The sequence below is a fragment of the Ambystoma mexicanum genome, chromosome 1q (assembly GCF_040938575.1).
Source record: "Ambystoma mexicanum isolate Mex_15411 chromosome 1q, UKY_AmexF1_1, whole genome shotgun sequence".
Taxonomy (NCBI): domain Eukaryota; kingdom Metazoa; phylum Chordata; class Amphibia; order Caudata; family Ambystomatidae; genus Ambystoma; species Ambystoma mexicanum.
This window is the reverse complement of record NC_090922.1, coordinates 29,327,455-29,341,738: the sequence shown is the minus strand read 5'-3', so window position 1 is coordinate 29,341,738 and position 14,284 is coordinate 29,327,455. Positions and strand designations below refer to the sequence as shown.

Below are 14,284 nucleotides of genomic sequence, written 5' to 3'. Positions count from 1 at the left end.
TGGGAGAGAGGCGGGAGAAGGAAGAAAGTTAATGAGGGATAGCAGGATCCGGTCAAAGAGAAGGAGGTTGGCCTGAGGATCCTGAACCAGGATAGTGCCAGTGTGGTAGACATTAATGATGCAGCGTGATGAGAAGACGCCTGACAAGAGGACTTCCCACTTGGTGCCACTATTAATGGGAGAGGATGAGAAAGGGAAGAGAGTAGAGATGAGAAGTCCATAGGTCTGGAGAGGGGACAGAGAAGAGGATATCATTGAATATTTTTCTGAAGGATGCACTGGCATAGGTGTCTGCAATGGAAAGGCCAGGATTTGCACAGAGGATGTCTTTTTAGTGCTTTTTTCATCCAGATTTTGTGAGAGAGGTGGGATAGGTTATAGTGTAGCAGTGTTTTTTTAGTTTTTTTTAGGAGAGATGAAGAATACCACCTCATTGGCAGAGGATCGATGCGATAAGGGAAGAGAAAGAAAGAGGTGATGCTGCAATGCACAGTCCTGGCCATAACTCACAGGTCGCCTAGTAGTTAAGGAGGGCACAATACAAATGCAGAGCAATAGGTGAGGTGCAGAAATCCATTTGAAGAAAAAAAAAAAGAATTCAATGCAGCGTACACATTGCAAGATGTGAAAGCACACCCACCTAGATTCGATTTTTAAAGCAGGAAAAAAAAGTGCAGCACAAAATGGATGCAAGATGTGAAAGCACACCCACCTACATTCGAGTTTTAAAAGGAATGCAATGGGCAATGGAGACCACCACGGAGCGCAGACTTTGATGGCCATGTGAAGTTGCTGCTCCGCCTAAGCACCGTAACACTGGAGCTTGTTGGGCTCTCCCCCGGGGTCATAGACTGAGTGGTGAGTCAGTACACCCTGCATTTTTGGAGCCACAAGCAGAGAACCAAAGTGAAGGCTGCAATGGAGCCAGTGTGAGGACAGAGCCGGATCCAACATGCACCCTGAGCCGGAGCCCGGCGTCTCCCCCACGGAGTGGCGGAGGACCAGTGTTCGCCGCCGGTGGGAGCTGACCCCCCTCATAGTGCTCGAGTCACGGAGCCTGCTGTGAACCTGACGTGAAGACGAGGACCCGCAGTAAGAGAAGAGGCGACTTCAGGAGGAGCAGACCAGAGTGCAGAGACCAGGTGAGAGGGAGGGCGGAGGTGGTGCCGGGAGGAATTCGCCCACGCACAGAGCATAGTCTCTCCCTTGGCTCCACGCAGGGTGAAAGGGAAGCCGTGGCATTGAGGCCCGCTCTCCCCCCTTGGTAGTACAACGGATTGGGTCCCAGTGGAGCACACAAGGACTGCAAGGCTGAGCCTGGACGGCCCCTGTTCATAGGGACCCAAGCCCAGAGCGGTGACAACACTCCCCAACTCTGGTGATCTATAGAGAGAGGAATAACAGAAGAAGAGGGGGGACTAAAGCGACAAAGAAACGAAGGGGAAGAAAGTGAAGGAAAGGAGAGCACGCACAGAGGAGGCAATGGGCCTCAGCCCCAGCCAAACACAAACACTGACCACACTGAGAATTGAGGACCCTCCCTCACCACAAGTGCAAGGGAGGCCTTGGGGCGCTTGGGCCCAGCCGGACAGTGGAGCGGGGATCTGAGGCGACGGTTCAAAACCTGGTCCATGGAGATGCAGCGCTGAGCCCAGGGGGTTGGTGGTCCAGGGACCAGGATCAAACCGCTGAGAAAAGTGAGGAAAGCAAGAGCACATACACCACCCCCCGGTAACGCTCAGGACTGTGAGGCCATAGGCACAGTGAACTTGGCGCGGGAAGGCCACCTGGGGACCCGGAGAGGCCGACGAGTCTGCCTAGAAATTAAGGCAAAGACAAGGAGGGGCTAATGGTGGTCAGTCGGTGCACTGAACTTTGCGGGACATTGCACAAGGCCAGGCTGGAGGAGGATCAGGGACAAGGAAGTGTGGCACAGACAGGAGTACAGTCACTCCAACGCTTACGGAGAGGCCTCGCTGACAGCAGGGGTTGAGGGGGGAGCATGTAACCCAGGCTGAGATGGCGGCAGGGGGAAGCACATCGGCACCGGCCCTAACCAGAGATGACCTTAAGGAAATCAATCAAGAAATAAAGACGATAAGGATGGACATTCAGGCCTCAATATGCGACCTGAAAGGCCCGTGTGGACAAGCTGGAAGATAAAATGGAGGGGATGGAGAATAACCGCCTGCAGGTAGACCTCCTTGCGGAAACCATCCTGAAGCTGGGCGACTTGGAAAATGGAGAGCGCCGGAACAACCTATGCATTCTGGGGGTCAGAGAACAGAACAGAGAATCCGCTGTGGAGGTTGGAAGGAAGGTGCAAGGACTGATCAACCAGCTTTTCGCCCTGGAGGTGGGGAGGAAGGAGGTACAGCTTGAAAGGGCGCATAGATGTGGAGGAAGAAAGGGCCCAAGATCGATAGTGGTCTGCTTCCTGAGATATCGGGAGAAAATGGAGGTCCTGGAGAAGGCTAAGCGGTTAGGGTGTTTCCCATATGAAGGGGAGATGATTAGGGTGTTGCAAGACCTGTCGGGACTCACCCTAACCCGTCGCAGAGACTGCCACCTCCTCACACAATGGTTGACCGAAAGGGGCATTAGATATCGTTGGTCTTGCCCATTTGCGCTGTCATTTGAGAAAGGAGAGGCAGATTATCGAGTAACCAGCAGACAGGAGGCACATCAGGTTCTCAAGAGAGAAGATTCTAATGAAGGTCAGGAGGGGGTCGACGGTCGCACCAGCGGAACAGCATAGACCGGAGGGTCTGCAGAGCGTAAAGAAGAAAATGCTGGGTGGCAGGAAGTTCAAAAAGCTCATCACCCCTCCACAGAAGAACTCTGGGGACTCCTGAGGAGGAGAAAGGGACTTCACAGTCACGAAAAACTAAAAGGCTAAGCTATTTGAGCTAGGTGTGAACGGGGGCGGTGTGGTGGTATTTGAAATGATGGGCTGGGCAAGCACACATCCCTGGTTGCCCATCATATGGTGGGCGTCCTGGAGGGGAGATTAGTTTCTCTTTTGCGGGGCGGGAGGAGTGGTGGGGGGGAAGGGAGGTACCTGGACAGGGGTCAAGGTGAAGACAACTTTGGGAAACACTGCAGTGCGACCGATGGAGTGGCGGGAACAGGGTCTTGCGCGTACAAATGGCGCGCGTTGAAGGTGAAGTCCGGGCTGAGGCTCTTAGGATGGGGACTCTAAATGTCAAGGGCCTGAATTCTCCCACCAAGCGCTCTCTGCTGGGGAGGGAGTTGCGAAATAGACATCTTGACGTGTTACTGGTGCAAGAGACACGGTTCCTTCAAGGGGAAGAGAGGCATGTCCCCAGCGCACAGGTTGGACAGGCATTCTGGGCCTTCGGACCCACCAAGACGGGGGGTGGGGTGTGGGCATCTTACTTAATCGGAGGGTGCGATTGGTTAGCCCACAGGTATGGAGAAGGGTTGAGGGGAGAGCTTTGTTGGTCACTGGGTCCCTGGAGGGGATAAGACTAACTATCGCTGCAGTATATGGCCCGAACACAGGGCAGATGCAGTTTCTGCGGGAAGCCATGGGAGAGATACTCAATCGGGCAGAAGGCCTATTGCTACTGGGGGGGAGGGGAGATTTCAATATGTGGGCGGATCGGGCTATCGATCACAGTGGGGGGGCAGGAAACAGTGAGGCCGATCCAGGGCGACAGGATGGGTACTCCTGGGATACATGCAGGATCAGGAGCTGGTGGATGTATGGAGTGAGGGTCACCCCGCAGAGAGGGGCTATACCTTTTTTCTCCCCAGTCCATGGATCACAAACTCAGATCAATTAGTGGTTTCTGAAACAGAGATATGTCAATAGGGTCACCTCTAGCGAGAATTCACCTGTTAGTTGGTCAGATCATGACATGGGGGTCATGGGAATTGTGTTGACAGGATTGAGACCCCGGGAATCATTGTGGCGCTGTAACCTGTTGAAAGATGTGATCTTTGCAAAAGAAATGCGGGAGGCGATAAAGGAGTTCTTTAGCCTGAATGATACGGGGGAGATGGAGCTGGGCATGACTTGGGATGCAGCTAAGGCGACATGGAGGGGCATCATCCGGGAAGGCGCAGCTAAAAAGAGAATCATAACCATACAGGCGGAGAAACTTAGGAGCGAGATGCGAGATCCGGAAGTTAGAGACATTAGAGGGTAAAGGGGAGCAGGAGATCGGGGTAGACCGGGAGCTAGCGAGGGAAAAGAGGCAGGAGCTGCGGGACCTGGAGGTGGGAAAGGGGATTGCCGGCTTGCAATTCTTGAAACAAAGGTACTATGAGAAGGGGGATAAGTCCGACGCTTGGCTGGCGGCCAGACTGAGGGACCAACGGGCGGAGAGGTGGGTATCTGGGTCCGGGGTTCAGATGGACAGCTGTGTTCCCTAGCTGGAGATGTGGCCCAGGAATGGGTCACCTTCTATGAGCAGGTAAGAGGGGGAGACGGCCGACGAGGAATTGCATAGATACTTGGGGAGGTGCCCCTCCCGAGTCTCCAGGGAAGTGAGAAGGCGGGAATGGAGAGGATGATAACTCAGGAGGAAGTGCTGATGGCGATAGTGGTGTTGAAGTTGGGGAAGGCTCCCGTAGAAGATGGGTCCACAGCTGGGTTTTATAAGAGCTTAATGGGGTCTCTTGTCCAACACCTGGTGAAGTTATTTAACCATATCCTGGAGACGGGGAGGGGAGAGGCCCCCCACCATTGTTCGGGAAGGCTCTAATTACGGTAATACAAAAGGAGGGCAGGAACCTGAGTGCTGTAAATCCTACCGTCCCATCTCCCTACTTAACGTTGACGTGAAGATTTTTACCAGAATACTAGCCATGTGTATGGAGGAGCTTATGGCCAAATTAGTTCATTCGGATCAGGTGGGGTTCATTTAGGGTAGGTAGGGCACGGATACCATGCGTAAGACATTGAACTTGATGGCGGCCGCAGCAAAGAGGGAGGGGAATTCTGTGCGAGTAGCCCTCAATGCCGAGCAGGCTTTTGATTGGGTAGACTGGAGGTTTTTGAAGGGGGGTCCTATGGAAATTCTGACTAGGGGTGTCAAACTTATAAGGGAATAGGGGTCTGAACCCCCTCTTCCGAACCACAGAAGCCAAATAGATTGACCCCTCCCACCGTGGTTGGCACAGGCGCCTGAAAATGATATCACAGGTAGCCACGTGGCAGCCAATGGGGGGAAGATGGAGTTAGGGAAAGGGGATGGAGTGACAAAGGAAAGGAAGGGAACATAAACAAGCAAGTACATACAATATACTCAATACTCCTATACCTGTACCTCTACTTCCAGAACACCTAGCCTGACCTCCTATACATGTAATGAACCTGCTACATACCCACAGTAGTGTACCTCATTAGTGGCCCTATAAGACTCCACTATGCACACCACAAAACATAGGATTATAATCTTGAACATAGAACTTGAACATAACATAACATGCGCCTTGGGACGTATACTTCTTGAAAACACATAGGGTTGCATACAAGCAAAATGGCACAAACAAAGGGTTGTCCCTTTTCATGAAGATACAAGACTCATGGCCTGCTGGGCACAATGAAGCAACAAACAAGGGTTAAGAACAAATACACAAAACACATGCCCTTGTGCTGTGTGGACCCTAAAGAATGATTCCAAAACAAGTGCGCTTTAAAGGATAGTCTCCTATTTTCCCAGGGCACTGTTTTGTCAGTTCTGAGATTCATACCTTGTTTCCTCACACATGGCGTGTATCCTACACATGGCGTGTTTCATCACACACACTCACCGTCGTGTTCGTATCATAAATCAACAAGCGAGAATAAGCATACTCTAACACCAAAACATGAACAATGTTGCAGAAAACGTACCTGATGGTCGATGCCCAACACTTGGGAAGGAGCCTGATTCACCGCTGCGGCCCGCGACTGCTTTTCTCCCCTTTAGGCTGCTAATCACCGTCGCGGCCCGGGGAAAGCTCCAAAAGTCCTTCGGCGTCCAAAACGTTCCAGCATGCCCTTGCTTCTTCAGCTGCCGCCGCCCGTGCTGATAATCTGTAATTACCTGCACCGAGGCACGGGCGGCGGCAAGTTTTCAACAGTTACTGCTAATGAGCAGCTGGCGTACCGCGCGAAAGAGGAACTACACGCATCCCAACGCCTGATGGGAAATGTAGTTTATCGCCTCTTGGGAAACAAGAAGCGCCGTCCTCTACCCCAAATCAGATTCCTGACAAGGGGATCGAATCATGAGAGGGATATGGGCGCTCTATGTAGCCCCAGTGGTGAAGGTGAATGGGCGGTTGTCAAGGGCATTCAAATTGCAGAGGACTAAGCAGGGTTGCCCCCTTTTACCCCTCCTATTTGCATTAACGATGGATGTTAGCGGAGCGGCTAAGAAAGGCCCCACAGGTGGAGGGCATTAGGGTCGGTACGAGGGAGTTCAATCTGGGACTCTACGCGGATGTCGTGCTGCTGCAGATGGTGAATCCTACCAGCTTTGTCTCTGCAGTATTTTGGCAGTTTATGAAGTGAAGGACAATCAGTGAGCTGAAAGTTTTTTTGGGAGAAATGGGCTATGGATCATTTATTGTCGGGAAATTCTTTAAGCCAAAAATCAAATACCTGAAAATAAAAGTGGCTTGGGGGGTTTGAACTTCATTCAACCAGGTTAGTCAACCCACTTCTGAGAACATTATTTCTGAATAGATGGGAGACTAGGCCTGTGTGTGAGGCATTGCTATTTCTTGAAGTTTGAAAATCAATCAAAGTTCTGCTCTTAACACCTAGCTACTTATCCAGCGCCTTGCATGTAAAAAAGTGATTCTTGGATTTGACCCCTGATCTTTCATCGACTAACAATTGCTGGCTGTTTAACTGAGGATTTGGATGACCATATTGATCTTAACGCACTATTAATGTCAAACTGTAATTTGCCTGGTTTTGCACTACTGCTACTACATTCTGATTTGTAATGCTATATATTATATCACTTGAAAAATTAACAGCGTGCCTCATCTAGTCTGTCATTATGAATTTATATTTTATGACGGAATCTCCAGATTTTATGAATTTTACTGTTTTTAATGTTGTGACTTAACTTTAATTGCTTTGCCGGATGAAGTTGACATTGAATTCTCCTGATATCTGAAGAACAATTAAACAAATGCTGGAGAAAAACAGAACTCCAACTCCTATGGCCATGGTATATGGCAAGAAGGGGCTTGATTAAATAGATAGTTCGTTACTTAAAGCATGTTTCTAGAATAAACATCTAGAAAGGGCTTCTGTAGTTTTACATTCCAAAAACGGTTAGCTTGATTTCTTACTCTGGCCTAGTTGTGAATGTACAGCAATAGCTTCAATTAGCATAATCACAATTATTATTATTTTTTTAAAGTTTTAAGTCTTTGAAATTCGAAATTCCCATTTTTTTTAAAACTTTATTTTTATTGACAACTTACATACAAGGTTGGGTGTAAAAGCCAACCCAGCCAGCAAAAACATCAAAATGAACCAGGTTGTCGGTATTTTTAGTATTAACTCCCTTCCCCAATTCCCCCCTCCCGCCCCACCCCCACAATAATTCAACATACCAAGTTTTGAGGAATTTGCAAACTATAATAACTTTGGGGAGAACACTTGCTTACCACTTGATTATTAAGCGTGCCACTTGACGCAGTGGGGTCTGTCAGAGAGTCAACTGATTAGGAAACAGACCGGGTCCCTGAGGGACGTGGATACGGGCACAATATTAAAGCAACTTAGTATACATTCTAAAAACGCATAGAAATACAATCTTCGAAATTCCCATTTTAGCAAACAGTTCTTCTGTTATTCTAAACAACTATGTATTGTAAAATCTCTTCTGTCAGATTGCCACAATACCACTAAAGCAGTCGTTTAATTTCATTGCAATTTTCGGTTATCCAGACCAGACCACATTGAGCTCCCTTGAGAGGCCACAAATGTAGGATTAACACAATCAGTTCAGGATGGCCCCAATTAAAATAGGGACCCCTGGCAGGTCTCTCCCTCTGTATTCAAATGTGCCCCTCGGTGGCCGGGGCCTCTGCCAGCTTATGACTGGGCCTTGTCTGCCCTTTGCCCCCAGCCAGTCGAACCTCCTTCTCAACAACTCCTACAACAACAGCCCACCAAATGTCCTTATTGTAAAGAGATGCCAACTTATACACAATTCAGGCTTCTCTTAGAACCAATGCCTAAAGCACATGCAGCTTATTGTCTAATTATTTATACAGCAAACCACTCTACTTTATGGAGGTTACTGCAGTTATTAATTGAGTTTGCTTGCATTCACCTAACATCAAAACCTTTGTTTGCTTAAATGCAGGAGTTGTACTGAGTGGCTGTAACTGAAAGGCTGGCCTTCGAGATAGTCTGATGGGCTGATCAGGTTTTATCTTCTGCAACAGGCTCATTCTAGCTGGCAGGATTGTTATGCTACTGTTTACTATGAAAACTGGGAACAATAGGAAAGGTTTGCATTTCTGGCTTTGGGCAGTGAGCGTCTGTGCAATCATTAACCATTCTGGATGAGGCTAAGGCATAATTAGCTGGAGCACCAAAAACACATTTGGCTCTACTTCCCCGTCTCTTCATAGGGCTACAACAGCCTTTAGAAATGTTAAACAGCTTTTGCGATTTTAAAACACTACCACTGGCATGTGTCTGCAGCTCTCATTTGAATGCACAACTTAAACTGTAGTACATTTTGTCTTAAAATGTTTCTACAATAAGGTTGTTTCACATAACATATTTCATCTAATGTTAACACCCTTAAAGTTTTAATACTCTGGATTGTGTATGTTGTCTGGTTCAGCTGTTGCACTATACATTTGCAAATACAAGTATCATTTCAACTTGTTTGACATTTCAGCGTTTGAATCCACAATGTAAATGCATTGCTTAGAGTTAATGTTTTTGTCATGGAGTACAAACATATTGATCTAAAAAACATAGTTATGAATTCTCACAGGAAAATAGGGTCTGAAAGTTTGTTGACCACCCATATAATGGTTGTAAGCTAGTATATATTTCTGCCAAGACTTACGTTTTGGGTAAAGAGACTGCAAAATAATGATTAACTTTGAAGAGGGGAAGAAGAGTAATTTTAGAGAAGCCAGCCTGACCACAGTGAAAGATTCGATTTTACTGCTGTTTAGTTTGTAACAAACCACCAAATTAACTATAAGAAACCTAAGCATCCCTGACTGGATGATGACGGATTCAGGTTTTCTTTGTGATAGCACGCACAAATGTTAGCAGCGCAGTCAGGAGTTAAAGTATGGAAGGAGAAGGAAGCTTTCCATGTCGACCATCTCCATGAAGAGAGGTTAGGATAATCGATGGAGCACATAAACCGACTGTGGTGGATGGCTATAGGGTGGCCAAGACAGAAAGTTGGGGGATGTCTAAAGGGAGGTAGGTCGGGTCAGAGAGTCCCATGTTCCCAGAGATGGAGAAGGGCGCATTGGAGAGGTAGAAGACAAACCTTTTGAGAGCAGTGTTCTTGATTTGAAGTCGGTAAGATTCAGAAGAAGAGATGGGTGGTTCAATGAGACATGGGCAGCCTAGGGGTCCAGGAGGATTAGGGTAGATGATAGTTTACTCTGGAGGGTGCTTAATAGCGTTAGAACCTCAAGTTACTTGCAAAGATGGGCTTATTCTACTAAACCAAGAATCGTTCATGAATTGCAACCACATTAAATATCTCTAAGCAAGGAAATACAGAACTGAGAACAAATGTTGGATGGAGCAAATCTGGTGTAAGAAAATCATAGCACACAGCTGACAATCTTGGGAAAGAAAGGATGCGTACCTGTTACTGCAGTGGTGCTTGCTTCAGTAACAAATTCAAAGTAATGCTCTCTTAAAAAGAAACTGCGACCCTGTGGGCACTGTATGGTGAAGGGAATGTCAGTGTCTAATACCCCAAATATGCAGCATTCCTGTGTTCACCAGTAATAACAGTACCTACAGCTGCTTTCGACTGCAACATGTACCACAGGTCTCAATAGATCTGGAGTGAAACACTGAGCATTTCAAGTTGACACAAAAGTATCGTCTGAACACTATTATATGAAACGTACCACGATGAATCTTCACATAATTAAAACATAACATTTTCCATTTAGATAGCTGAAAGCAGATACTTACATCTTCATGGCCATATGTGCAGGCTAAATGAAGAGGTGTATTCCCATTATTGTCTTGAACATCTGTGCTTGCTTTGTAGTGTAACAGGAGGAGCTTGAAAAACAAAGATGGTAATACAAATAAACAATGTTGTTCATATTTATATAAAAACACACATGCCCCCTAAGTAACAATCAAAACAATTTATGCATTCATCTTCACAAACAACAATTATTCTTAAAATGTACTGTCATTGGGAACACAATCTCAAACCTGGGAATTGTTGAACCCCAGACAATCAATTTACAAATTGTTTGCTCCTCAGGTGCCAAAAAAACAGCTGCCTGATCTTTGGACCCCCCATTCTTGCTTTATCATCTTAAACGTCTTAGGCACTCTTTTTCTATTTCATTATTTTACCACCTCTGGTAGTTACTCCCTGGGCTCCCACTTCATCTTCCTAGGTGTTAGGAAAGTTTTTACTTTTTGCTGCTTTCACAACATAAGACATCAGGGACTCTGTTCTTTTTGGTAGGATTCTAAACCTTCCTTGACTTTTGGAGGTAAGTGAAGCCTTTTTGCTCCACTTACATTCCTCAGCGCCTCTGTTTTCGGGGCACTGATCAGTCCCTATAGGTATCAGTGCAGGAGAACTCTGTTTTCCATTAAAAAGGTCTTTGTTTATTTTTCCTTCACACATCACCTTCAGTGAAGTGCGGAAGGGACACTGTGTCCCTGCAACTTTGTTTTTAGCTCTTTTCTGGTTACTTGCATGATGTGTCCAGGGTGGGCTGGTGGAGGTGGACACTTTTACAGTGTTTTATTTTTATAGTCTCATGCACTTTTGTTTTTTAGAGCTTAATGCCATATAGAGTACGATATACTCTAAAATGGTTGTGCAATGAGATTTTCGCCTGTCCTTTGGCCAGATTGTCTTTTCACCTTCTTCCTGCCCAGGAGTGGCCAGATTTTCCACATCTGCGAAGACCTTACCAAGGGAAAGATCTAGCTTTCGTTGACTAAGTGGTAGTCTATGTTTGTGGCCAGATGTTGAGGGCTGGGTTTGTTTGGACCCTGTCCACATCCATCCCAGGTGTGTCTGTTGCTGGACAGATGCAGTGGCCAGAGGCTGTCTTGGATTAGAGAGGTCCTGGCAGACTAAATGTTGCAGATCATTGCCACTGGTGGGCTGGGGAAAACACTAACTGAATGCTGGATAAAGGAGGACTCCTGCAGCTACTCTTGAGATCATCATTAGAGCTAACACCCCTACCGAAGGAGAGCAGGATCCAGAATAAGACCCGGAACCTGTTGTTGGAAGGTCTCCAGCAGCCCTGTCTTCATTTGCCCTGCTAAGCAGTCTCTCTGCAGATCCTAAGAAGACCTTCATTGGTGCTTCTAACCCTGGACCGGTCATCTGCTCGGAGATCCAGCCCCTGGAAGCGCTCAGAACAGTCCCAGAACCATCCTGTGGGCTAGCCATATGTCCTCCTGGGCCAATTCGCAGCAACAGTCACCATTCTGACTTTGCAGAGCCTCCGTTTATAGGAAAAGCATTTCCCTGAAGTTTTGTCTCTACAGCACGAAAAAGGGACTTTGCAGGAGAAGTTTCTTTGTTCCCGTCACAAGGGTAATCTTCTGCCATTTTCAAGTGACCTTCGCCGCTTGTAGCCAGCATTGCGTTCTGGGAGTCTCAGAGGTCGTCACCAGAGTGGTTGTCCCAAAGTCGGTGTGTCCAGATGTCCATAATCTAGTCAATCAGAGCACGGAAACGTGAACTAGCCCCTGTGACCCCCTTGGCTTCCTCCAACAAAAACTAGCCAGTATATAAAAGGTCCAGCAATTTCAGGAATTTCTACAGTGGTCCCTAAATGAATTGGAGTATGGGGGGGGGAGGGGGAGTAAACATACCCATTTTGCCCCCCCCCCTCGTCTCTATAGGGTTGTAGCCCAATCTCTCCATTGCTTAGCCCTGAAATGTGGTGTTCTGGCCTAGTATCCTCCCCATGGGTCTCCCTTAAGGTGGCTGGATTGGGAGAGGTCTGACAAATCCAGCCCCTTTGACTAGGGAGGTAAGCCCACTGCGCCATACCATCCCTAGGGAACAGGGCCAGTGGGATCCCACTGTATACCATGCCATCTCCCAGCATATCAAAATACCCCCATGTTTGTTGCTTATATGGGAGTTCAAAAGGGCAAACACATACAGGGACCCTTCAATGTGGACGGCTTGGTTTCTGACTGGAATTTGACTCTGCCTGTCCACAAATAGCAGGGCCTATGGGATCCTCCCTTCCATTCCTGGGAGGGACTAAAATGCAGAGGAACATTAAACTAGAGAGAGAGAAACTGCGGGGGAGCAGGATTCTTCGGCCTGTGCAGACACGCAACAAAGAAGGACGTACCAATCACGAGGAGCTAACAACCATGCAGCCAGCGCGGCAGGTGGAGCCCCGCAGTCAGCGTGGCACGTGGCGCCCCACAGCAGACCACAGAGCACTGCCGCTCTGAGAAAGCAAAGACTCCCAGAAAGAAAGGCACCACAGAGAAAAAAACAGAGAAATAAGGCGCTCTAGGCATATCCATCCTCTGCTGATGCCGAAAATTCAACAGCAAAAGAAGTACCATGGAAACGGGGGACCGCCGAGACAGAAGCAAGAAGAACACCAATCTGCAGATGCCACAATGACCGCCCCCAACACTGAGCTGTGCCACAGGCTCACAGGTATGCAGCAGTACGCAAGCTGTTGTTGAAGGGCGGTGAGGCCATACCCAAGCCCACACAGGGCTAACTACTCAATTACCCAGAAGTGGGTGGGCATAACCAACGACTGAACATGGCCAGAGGCCCCGACCAGGCTACCAATATGACTAACCCGGAAGAATCTGGATGCAACAAGCAACCAAACAGGGGTAAGCAGGCCTGAAGCCCAGTCGGGGCTACTGATATGAATACCCCAGGAGACTGAGCAAGCTTAAGGCCCACGCAGAGCTAATAACCTGAATACCCCGGTAGGGGATGAAAAGAGAAAGAGAAAGTACAGTAGGCTGAGCAAGCCCAAAGCCCATACATGGGTAACAACTTGACCACCCAGTAGAGGATAAGAGAAGCAACCAGGTATATCAGGGTTGAGCAATCCCAAGACCCACACAGGCCAACAGACTGAATCACGCAAGAGCATACAGAACAAACTGTGGTTTTGTTGGACACAATAGTCTCTAGTCACAGGAAAACGTAGATCCCAAGAGTAGGTATAAACCAGAAACTGTAAAGAATATCCAACACGAACATTGTTTTTATCAGAGGAGAAGTGGAGAGACCTTTCTTTTATTTGAGGACTGTTCTGCCAAAGAGGGGGATCAGAAAAGACAGTACAAACAAACTGGGCAGTGGTGAGAAAATCAGCCACCGCCTAAGTTCACCAAGGGGAAGTAATCCTGTCCTAAGTTAAAGTTTAGAATCTTTTTCTCTGGCTTTTGTACAGTGATAGGATAGTTGATTGGTTAGCATAGGTTTGGGACAGCAGACCCAATACATTTCTCCGACATCCTGACAAGCACATGTTTTGTTACTTTTTAGCTCAGAGAATCCACCATAGAAGTACGGCCGAGTGGAGGTTTAATTTCTTTAAAAAAAAGATACTAATCAAACATACTAAACATTTTCACTTTTACATCTTCTTTGTCTGACTTACCACAGGCTTTTAAAGACTTTCCTCTTGTTTATACTGAAATGTAAAACACGTACAAACACTTGCTCGTTCAAGCCAACCCTTGTTCAACTTCCTAAAAGAGGCACTAGGCTCATTCCTTTCTAGCTAGGCAAGCACTTTTTGAGGCTAGAACATCAGTTCTAAGATTTTGTATGGTGTCTCATCTCAGCCTTTCAAAGTCTTACTTACCTGGTCCGAATTCTTTATTCACTTGCTCTACTACACTACAGTACCTTTCACACACTACAGTACCTTGAAAGTATTTTTTTCTGTTTTTAGAAGAAAAGTCTGAGTGCTCTTAGCAGAGCACACCAAGGTGAATGTATATATATATTACTAATGAATGTTTTAGTGCATTACTTACCTGTGGTTTTTAACTGATAAGAGTTGTTGTCTTAGTACCTGAATAAATAACTAT

General features: G+C 47.2%; 1 protein-coding gene across 3 annotated transcripts in view; it reads right to left on the bottom strand.

The window, feature by feature from the left end:
- Positions 1 to 14,284, bottom strand: part of ANKRD27 (ankyrin repeat domain 27) — a 1,511,294-nt gene that overhangs the window by 641,043 nt on the left and 855,967 nt on the right. For all 3 annotated transcript variants that reach the window (XM_069635449.1, XM_069635447.1, XM_069635448.1), the window contains one exon: positions 10,175 to 10,267. In XM_069635449.1, the coding sequence (XP_069491550.1) occupies positions 10,175 to 10,267 (93 nt within the window). The remainder of the gene's footprint in view (positions 1 to 10,174; positions 10,268 to 14,284) is intronic.